General features: G+C 35.8%; 1 protein-coding gene across 1 annotated transcript; it reads right to left on the bottom strand.

The window, feature by feature from the left end:
- Window positions 1-1,735: 1,735 nt before the first annotated feature.
- On the bottom strand, window positions 1,736-10,498 carry LOC104158357 (parkin coregulated gene protein-like; the record flags this gene model as incomplete). The annotated part of the gene is made up of 3 exons (XM_009695979.1): window positions 10,382-10,498; window positions 9,073-9,244; window positions 1,736-1,885 (listed from the first exon to the last, which is right to left on the bottom strand). Coding segments are annotated over exons 1-3 (439 nt in total), but the record flags the coding sequence as incomplete, so codon positions are not given.
- Between the last annotated feature and the right edge of the window lie 239 nt (window positions 10,499-10,737).

The following is a 10,737-nucleotide window of genomic DNA, read 5'->3' on the forward strand; positions in this document are numbered from 1 at the left end:
GTATCCATTTCACTGTTGGTAATACTGAACTTTCAAAACCCTTACTCCTAAGAAAGTAATGCTTTAATAAAATGTATTAATTTTGAACTATTACTTTTCATTTATTTTTGGTTTTTTAGTTCTTAAATGCCAAATATCAAGATTTAGTGTAATTTGATATAGGCACAAATTCACATAGCACAGATGTCATGCAAATATGTTGAAAATATGTTTTATTTTGCTCACAGTACAATCAAAACTTAGGATATATTTAGAATGTGTTTAAAGCCTTGTTAAGCTATGTACCTGGTTACACATGAGCTTTCCCTATTATTCATCTGAAATCACTGCAGAAAAGCCTAGTCAAGAGAATTTATGGGCTACTTCAGGCTGAAATTTGGAAAAAAACATGTATTGTATATTCATTAATCAATGACAGTCCTTCTTTTTACAGTCTTGTTTTGTGCCAGATACTGAAATTGGATCTGTTAAGGGGGAATCTTCTATTCATAAGGAGCCCTACTGAAATTATGTAAGTTCAGCCTAAGGATTTTATTCATAACCTTTCATCCCACAACTTCTAGAAAGCCACAGTTGTCATCTGAACCATGTTGCATTTGTGGAATTCCATATGTTACTGCAAGTTTCTCACTAAGTAAAATCGAGTCACAGACATACATACATTTAAAGGAATCTAAAATCAAAATCTCATTTGAGTCTCCAAGTCAGTCTTTGGACAGGCATTTTTCAATCTGAGCTGAATTTTATGCTCACTGAAGAGTGAGTATAAGATAATACATTCTGTAGTAATGCAAAGAGAAAGCGTAATCGGAAGTAGTCCTGTAGATAACTATTAAAATGTCATGAATTTCATGAAAAACGTCTTTTGCAAGATTCTGAGGAATTAACTTCTTTTGATGTATATGGCTGCATGTCAGTGACAGAAACTTTAAAGTCAGTAACTTGGTAGATAATTGAACAGATAAGTACAGATAGATTTACTACAGAAAAATATTTTAAAGACTAGTTTGGCAAAAGCAGGATACATCATATTGATTTCAGCTGGTGGCTATGGTGTAAATGCATTCACAGTATCCAGTAGTCAAAGTACCAGTTATTAATGACTGAAACCGGCAATAGAGGTTTACACTACAAAGAAAACAACATACTCAACTGCAGGTACAAATTAGTTCTAAATTTCTCTACCATAAAACCTGCTAAGTGAGCAGTAATAACTTCAAACTTCACTGTTTTGCTAGACGTTATGCAACTTGAAATTTTTCTACAACAAGGAGTTCTCTTGACCCTCAAATTAATTAGTTTGATTGCTACTTTTATTTTTACTCTTTCCTAAGTCTGCTGGTAGCAGCGAATTGCTTGTGAAGAGCACAGAATGGAATAAAAAGGCTGGACTAAACTAATGTGTTGGAGGGAGGAAAAAAACCTTTGCAATTTATTAATGTATTCAAAAGACTGTTACAAAACTTTACAATTTAATTACTGGAAGATTATAGAACTGCTTCAGTGCTTCTGTACTGCATTAAATAAACTGTACGTGCAAGGAGTAATAAATGAAATTGTTAATTTCAGTGGATCCTTAGGGAATAGTAAGGGGGGGGCTTACATTATTTAGAGCCTCAAATGGATTTGAGTTTATATACAGTAATAAATCTTAACTGCATTGTTAATTAACCCTGCCTCAAGCCCCTTTTTACCTTAGGAGTTGCAAGACACAGTGTCTGTTAGGATAACTCACCATTCATATTCTTAAAGATGTTTAGGACTGGGAGGATTTGTCGATAATAGGGCACCAGGGCCTCCCCCACCATGTCAGCTGATACCACCAGGTGCTGGAGGACTTTCAGGGTGACGCAGATGACCTGTCGGTTACGAAGGCTCAGTGCATCTGTGATGTAGAAAGAACAACAGGCAGAAAGCAGAATTAATTTCTCAAATGTAGAGGGAGGGGGAGGAGTCCTCTAATGGACAAATTTAATTAAACTGTACTCTGCTGGGGATTGTAAGTGGGCCTTTATTAGCCCAGCTTTGAAAGATCCCAAAGATGGATTGCAGGCTTGATGTTATAAAACACTGCCTTGTCTGATTGCTATTTGTTCCCACAATTTGTGCTGACTCTTCAGTAACCCAAAGAATGCAGCCCATTATTCCCTCATGCTGCCTGTGTAATACTGGCGTGGTCCAAACAAATAAAAAATAAATGCTCAGTAAGTACCATTTGGGGCCAATGGAACTATACAACTGCAAGACAACCTGCAAAGGTTGACAACAGACACATTCTAGTACAACAATTAGTGTTTGTATGTTTGTACTCATATATTTCATGATCATTTTATTCATTCAGCTAACAATTCCTACTATTCTGAGAATCAGTACAATGAAGCAAATGTTTATAGAAAAAAAAAAAACACAAAAAACCCTTGTAGGCTTTTTTAAAAGACAAACATTCTAGGAAAAAAAAAAGATTTTGTCTTGCCTACTTAGATTTTTCTCTTAGCTTTCAGTGTCACGCTTCTAATCTTATGACACTAAGACATTTCATAAATACCTTTTGTTTCTCTTCTTTTTTAATTTTACTAAAAGCAAGTACTTTGCACTCTCTTTTGTAATTAAAAGTGAGTCATGCTTGAAATATATTTTTTTTTTCTTGAAAAATCTCTCTAGTTATAAAACCTCCTCTGAGATTACGCAGCTGGAAGCAGTTGTCAAATTTGGTACACTATTATATATTGGTCTAATGCTCCAGTGTTCTGCCCGCTTACACAGATGTTTACACCATTGCACTGGGTAAGCAAAACCTGTAAAAGATAAGCTCAAATTCAATGTGATATGTTTTATAACAACAGTAGTATATAAGTATGTGGTTCAACATAACAGACCATAAGTGTAAGCACTCGGAAAAAATTATAGCAAACACAAAAAAAAAGGAAGAGGAGTTACTAACAACTTCTCCAAGAAGTACCTCTTCCCACTGAAGTAATACGCTTCAGTATTTCTGGCACTAAGTTTTGTCAGTGCGCAGTAATGCTGTTTCATAGGGAATTAAGTCGTATTCTCACACAGAAGCAATGTCAATTTTTCCATGTCTTTAAGCAAATGCACTGAGCTCCACCTGCTTCTGCTTCTTATCGCATGCCTGCCGAGTGTTAAAAATCAGAGCTAGAGCTCCAAAGCAAGGGCCAGACAGACTGGTTGTGTCAATGTGTAGAGACAACTCTTGAAAACCAACTAGTAAGTAACCTCCCTTCATGCCTCTTTGCATGCTTATGAACAGCATACTAAACCTACTGATACAGAATGGAGTTAGAGAGCCCAAGGTATAGAGGTGCTGTAGTGCATCATAGGGTGATTCCAAGTTAAAGAAGTGTTGTTAAATGAAAATACAGACTGAATTCCATACTTCTCATTTGCCAGTCCATATTGCAGCCATCAGGCTACACCTAATTTCATATTGCCTCTGAGCACATCAATGTGTGGACACGAAGTCCATTCATGCAGCATGCTCATACCAAGCGCCAGCAAAGAGGTTGGCTATTCCAAATTATGCTTTCATGGGTAGATGTTCTAAGGTTGCTTTAGCAAAGAGAGACTGCCAGCTACAATTTTCAAGATTACGTCCAAATCCCAGGCAGGAAAATATTCTTTCACAGAGGAACAGGCTTTATTCATTTTCTTACAGGAGGGACTGGAAGAGGAAGCTCCGGGGTTCCAACATATAGGTTTATTCATAACTAAATTGTCATACACAGAAACAGTAGCTATCGGAACTAACAGGGAAATTATCATTAACACTTGTAATTTTCAGTACAATAACTATTAGTTATTCATACAAACATGAACGAATATTTGTATTCATTTGTATGAATGAATTCATACAAACATGAATAAAATGAATTATTCATACAAACATTAATAATTAACTTAAGGGACATAAAAATTAACCAGTGTCAGAAATCCTAGCTTCTTAATCCTTAATCAACAAACTGTACCCACTTCCAGGAACAGTTTGTCCTGGCTGTAGAAGCTGTCCTAGAGGATGAGAGACCTTATTTTTAGGCTTGCGGAGGGTCTCATGTAAGTGGAAACGGCTGTTCGACCACCCCTGGGAAGAACTCCTCTCTGCAGACGGTGGCTCTCAAAGGTTTTCACAGCTTTCTGTTTGCAGAGTTCTGTCTTGTGCAAAGCCAGCCCCGGTTCGAGTGGAAGCCAAGGCTGTCCTGGTAAAGATTAATTCCTTAATAAAGTCAGGAGTGTGAATTATGCCTCACGATTAAGAAGTTCAGCAAACTGAACACATATTGAATCCAGAAGACTGTTTTCAAAGAACAGCTCATCATGGAACCTGTCATGCAAGTTTCCTTACATCTGAGTTGTGCTGTCGGGGTGCTTGCTGGGACTCCAAACAGCAATGCTGGCATTTGTTTCATCTGCGTGCTAGAAAATCAGCTGGATACTTGTGCCACCTCCCTCAAAACAAGGGCATCCCATCCTCCATTTGACACACAAAACAAAAGATAGAATTTGGATCAAGATTTTGAGTGGATATGGTAGAATCAAACAGACTGCAAAATTTGAGCCTGAAGCCCCTCAAATTGCAGAAATCTGCAGTGTGGGTTAGGAAAACACTTGTAAATATCAAAGTAAGATCAAATTGACTGCAGAACTGTTGTTATTCTTATTAAATATTTGGACTGTGGCATGCATAGCAGTCAACCAGCTCCTGGCTTGATTATATTAGGCACTGTATAAACATTTAATTAGAGACGGTCCTTGCCCCAATGATATGTCCATTTCAAACATATGTTTATCTTTTTAAAATCTGGTAATTATTTTCTGTGTACTACCATCACCGCAGACCATTCTCCCATATGAATCAAAGGAAGAAAATTTTAATGCAGTATATGAAATAAGTACATTTCAACATTTTGAAAAATGTCAGTGATACCCAAAGGTTATCTGAAATGGAAGAAAGTACTAGTATCCTTACGTGGGAATGAAGCAGACCATTTAAAACTCCTAGTACAGTACAGCTAAATATCCCTAAAGAAGGAAACATGCCTAATATCCAAAGTATTCCAATTTGAAAGCCTGCTAGGCTGTTGCTTCTTGACCTAGAAGTTTGCTGTAAGAGGTGAATCTTCACAATAACAGCAAAGTGAATGAATGACTGGTTTGCTTCTCAGTTATAGATACCTTTCTGCTCCCTAAAGGATTTTTAGAGGACTTCCCTCCCTCAATGGTTCATATTTCCCTTTTGGTCATCGAGTCTACATGCTATGCATTGTACAATTCTCTCAAGCAGCAACTTTGAAAAAAACCCTAACCCAATAAATTGACTCTGTTGCTTGCTAGTTCTGGTATTTTTTCCTTTATTGGTACATAAATTTGACAATTTTGTTTGTGATTAGGACAACACACACTTTTCCAGGAGACCCTCCAGCTTAAATAATTGCTCAATGCAAATATATAATGAAGTATTTACTTCAAACACATTTTATTTTGTACTGCTACAGTTTTTCCAAACAAGTATTTTCAGAAGTTCATCATAACTTTCTTAAATGAAAGAGAATTTTAAAATGTTAAAATGTTTAAAATGTTGGATGTCCCTGATGTTACTCATAGAAATATCAGGCAAAGGTGTAGAAACTTCCTGCACCCTCAGTGTTTATATCTACACGTGTGCCTCATGTCGAATCTGGGAACTCTGTGCTCAGGAATCTCTGAGTTGCAGAAGCCTAACGAAAGCAAGTGAAAGGACTTATGGCTTTTCTGATGTGGCATTTGTTACGGCAAATGTAATATTAAAAGCACTAATTTGCCCCCAAAATGAGTATATCAAAGGGAATAATACACCCCCATAATGCGCACAGAGAATTTAGAACAGGAGTTTTCCACTGACAAGCACATGGCACAACAGGCACCTCTCACCCTCAGCCCCTTCTCCTGGCTGTAGGTAATGGTCAGCCACCAGTGAGTTTTAAGATACACCAGTGCATTACTGAAAGACATGGCGGGGCCAGACAGATCCCTCTCTTCCCTAAAAATACAGGCACTCTCACATGACTACAGGTAGCTTTGCTTGCTGCCCCAGGGGTGTGTGTCTGGGCTCCGTTCTGCTCTCGGCCACCAGTGCAGTTTGTGATGCGGGGCAACATTAGCTTCCTTTGACCTCTTTACCTGTCTGCAATACAAAAATAACAATACGGATCTTTCTGGCAAAGAAGATACTCTGCTGTGTGTTGTGCATCAGAACTTTCATAATACCTCTACAAAGTACTTTGTCATTGGCGATGTATCTGAATTTATGAATCTTTGCTCTAGTTTAAATAACATAGACAATGGGTTTGCCTACACCTTCTCTGAAAGGGAGTAAAAAGTCTTAACACCTTAAAGTATTCATGTTTTCTAATTTTGCATTTTTTTATTTTTAGTTGGATTCCTTACAGGTTTGGCAAATACAGGTAATTCGGTTTTTCCAGTTTTAAAGCCATGCAATGACTATATTTATAAACTATTTTATCATCTTTTGCCACTGCAAGGTACAATATATTTTGAATTTTTACTTTGAGAAATCAAAATATATTTTGAAAATTTTTCTCTTTGAGAAATCAATGCCTCTAACCTGAGATTTTTCTTCTTCCTCTGAATTTCCAAAAAAAAGAGTGTCTTTCAATGTGACAAACAAACATAAGCAATTATTTTTCAACTAAATAGCATTCATCCATATTACGTTAATCATATTTCAGTTATTTTAGGAAAGAAACTGGACCTGTTAATTTCAGCTGTCTGCCTTCTGTTAGTCAATGCCTGTTTGTGCAACCAGAAGAAAATTTGTTGAAAAGATTTGGGCTTACAGTAACCCACAGATTCATTACATAATATAATTTTCATCTTTAATCATACAGTGTTCAAAAAGTGTGAACTTTAAGCAAGGATGGGTGGAGGAAAGATTTCTCCTTAAATTATTAAAATATTATACAGAATTCTAATATTTAATTTAAACTGTTTTTAGAGACCAGCTCTTTACTAATATTTTCCTTTGATGAACATGCAGGAGAGAAAACTGCTTTTAAAAGCATTCTATCTGTAGAGTTATTTTTCTGTCTTTCTTTTATCCCTTTCCCCTCCATCATATACCTTACCTTGCCTAACAATCGATTTACTCTTTCACAGTAGAAATACGGTAGTGGTCTAGAAGACTGGTTAATCAGATACAACTCACCCAGTGGGACACTTCAGAGACAGTAATATGTCTAAAACATAGCTGAGTTTATTGTGGATGCAGCTGAGTCACAGAAATGTACAGCTCTGACTACACCACTATATTACACACTCGCAGCAAATTTTAAAACTCTTAGAAATACACACTTTCAGATTCCTTGAGATGGCGGTGTCTTTTCTAAATATTAATATGGATTTAATCAGGAAGAAGCCTTTATCACTGATAGTACTTAGACTCTTCACACATTAAAGCCAATACAGAAGATTTTTTAAAATAAAAAAATAAGCACTGTACAATAAAAAAAAGCAGAACGGACAACTAAATTTAGCTAACAGATTCCAGCATCATAAATTACAACTTGATTTAAAAGACTATATATCAAACTCATATAAATATCCTTAACCAGCAGTGTCTTTCTAATGCTAAAAGCTGCCTAACAGCTAAAGCTTCCAGGTAATTATTTCTAAGCCAGATTTTGGTCTCAGCAAGACTTTTAAATCCTAACTGAGTAGCTGTTGTCATAAACTTGCAGTCTTTTCTGAAGAAACAATTCCAGCTTTCAAAAAAAAAAGGATACTGCTATAAATATATTTGGGTGGTGTTGGAAATATAGGTTTAAAGAAATGACATGATTCCTCTCTTTATGCGTTTCCCTTTTAGAGAGAAAAAACTGTAACATAGTTTTCATAACCTTTCACAAGTGTCACTTACAGAGTAACCATTCTGAATAACATATATTGCTTTTGATATTTTCAAAACCTACAGTAAGATAAGAGATGACATCTATAATTAGCGTTTTTAAATGGAGAATAAATTGAATCACAAAGCCACAGTTCTGACCCTTCCAGCACTATTACAGTATTATCAGGCTCCTAACTACATTCCCTTTCCCCATTTCCAAAACTGTATTTGACTCTATTAATTCTGTATCACAAATACAATTACTGTTTTGTTCTGTATTAGCATGGATTCTGAATCATCTCAGGAAAACAGGACAAAGGACAGCAATGATACCACTCCTGATCAACAACAAAACAGGAACCAAGTTTAAGAAATATGAACATCTATTAGTATAGGTGTAGCACCAAGACTTAAGAATCATAATACCTAAATAAAGAAGGATGATGGTTCAGAATAATATTTCCTCAAGGCACTGGTCTAAAGAAACAGGAAAGGACAAAGCAATATATCTGAAACACTAGGTGTTTCAAGAAAAGAAGTTTTAATTTTAGTGGTATTACACTTATATTAAAAAAATTTACTACCTTTCACATGATTTTTCTACAAAAAACTGTTTGAATATATAAAAACTTCAAAACTAGATTTAAATGCCAAAATTTTACATACCATGTTAATTAGTCAGGCAGAACTCCCAGTTTAGATAGATATATGCATATGCAAAGTAACGAGAATGATGATAGACAAGATATCTAGTGAAAAAATATAAGACAACTGTAGAATAAACAAAAGGACAAAAAGAAACATAATTCCGTAAGTTTCATCTGTTGATTTCTACTGTCATTTTAGATGAACTGGCTTATACAGTAATGGATTTACATAATAAATATACAAAATCAGGTAAGAAAATGTCACTTCAAATTTCCAAAGACCAAGAGCCACATTGTAATAAGAAAAATACTAACCAGTCAGTCTGTTCTTCTGGATTATGGCACGTACCAGGTGATGGAAGGCATAAACCTTCAGGCCTTATACCTCACAATTTACTCATGTTTGCAGTAATCGCCATAAAATGTACAACTTGTCATGGTTTTTTGCTTAATTAGCAACTTGTCAAAAATCTACACTATATAAATGCAATTTTAGGAATTTCTTTTTTCCACATGTTCACCTACTTTTTATTGGGATAATGAGCTGAGGAACGACAGGAAGAATCTTGTTTCCACCATGTTCCAGCATGTCATGGATTCCTTGGCGAGCAAAAAACTCATATGGAAATGTCATTTCACAAAGCCCATCAAAAAACAAAGGCAGATAGTAATGATAGTCCAGATTTTCAATCTCTACCTGAAAATACAAAATAAATAAAGAAATAAATGCAATTTTTCAATACTAATACAATGTGGTCAGGTCAGCAGATAATTAATGCCATCTACACAGGTATGTTTAGTAAATAATAATTATTTTGTATCACTGCAGAATATCATTAAGTCTCAAATATTGTTTATGGCCAGATATTGAAATCCAGAAATACTAGACCTAAAGAAAAGAATGAAAATTAATATGCTTCCATATATTTTCACTTTTTGATAAGGCAGTACCAGATTCTGATATTCCTGCTTATACATCTTACTTTGTAAGTTACCCATAGGAATCAAACTAGCCATTTTAAGAACAACATTCTGTTTATTAAAGAAAAATCTGATCTTTGCATCTCCACTCGGACACTCAAAAGAACAAACAAGACAAAGAATCCTGTAACGAACAAGTACCCAACACAGCATAAATATCCATATTTGTACAGAATTCCCAACTTTCTAGAATATAGACCTAATTTTATTTCCTATTAATTTCAGGAGCAGAATTCTGAAGTAATCCCATGGGTCTCTACTGTGAAAAAAGGTAGAGAAATCAGGTACCTATTTCTAATTGGAATCTCCCTCCAATCCTAAAATACAAAGTGTGCTAACCTTCCCAAGTTATAGACTTTGTGAGGGATTTTTCACTCGTCCTAGTTTTCTTCCCTTTTCCTGCTTCTACCCATCAGCACTCTGACGTGACATACACTCAGGGTAGCCAGAGAGAACCAGTAGTTGTTTGCTTTCAGCCTGTCAAAGCTCCGAATACAGCTAAAAAGTGACTCAACAACAAAGCACTTTCTCTGAACAGAACGTGATCCTCAAAATCACTTGGAGATCAATACACCTCTTTAGGCATCCACTTCCATCTTTAAAACACTGCTTAGCTGCTACCCTATTTTTCCAGTGAGATTATATTTCAGAATTGGGTAGATGCTTCCTCCTTCACACCTAACAAGCTTTGTCACATAGATCAAGCTGAAGATCCAAATATCCTAAAAAAAAATTTGTCAGGTTAAGCAAACAAATACTCAGCCTGTGATTTGGGGCCAGTAATCACATTCTCGCTTGAATTGTGGAAGAAAAGTCTGAAATAAAGCAGTCAGGAATTGATCTCGGGTTTTACACTTCTTGGGTAAATCCCATAGTCAGCAAGCAGCAGACACACATTCTCTGTTTGCAACCATGATTCATTTTCCTCACTGCTCGACTCTGAGCGGATCTGAATCCTGGTCTGGGGCATCTTAGCTACTGACTTGGCTGCTTCAGTCTTTTGTGGTGAAATTGATCCATCCATGATAAATAAAAATTAATTGGAACAGATACTTGAAAGTAAGTCCTTTACGTTTGCTGTGAGCATCTCACTATTGGCAGACAAAGTGCCAATTACATACTTACATAGTGTCACATGTACTGATTGTTAATCTCTTATAGGAGACTAAAAAGAACAATTGTGTAATACCTATTCACCTATATGAATGA

This window comes from Cariama cristata, unplaced genomic scaffold, assembly GCF_000690535.1.
Source record: "Cariama cristata isolate BGI_N322 unplaced genomic scaffold, ASM69053v1 scaffold9882, whole genome shotgun sequence".
NCBI classification, from domain to species: domain Eukaryota; kingdom Metazoa; phylum Chordata; class Aves; order Cariamiformes; family Cariamidae; genus Cariama; species Cariama cristata.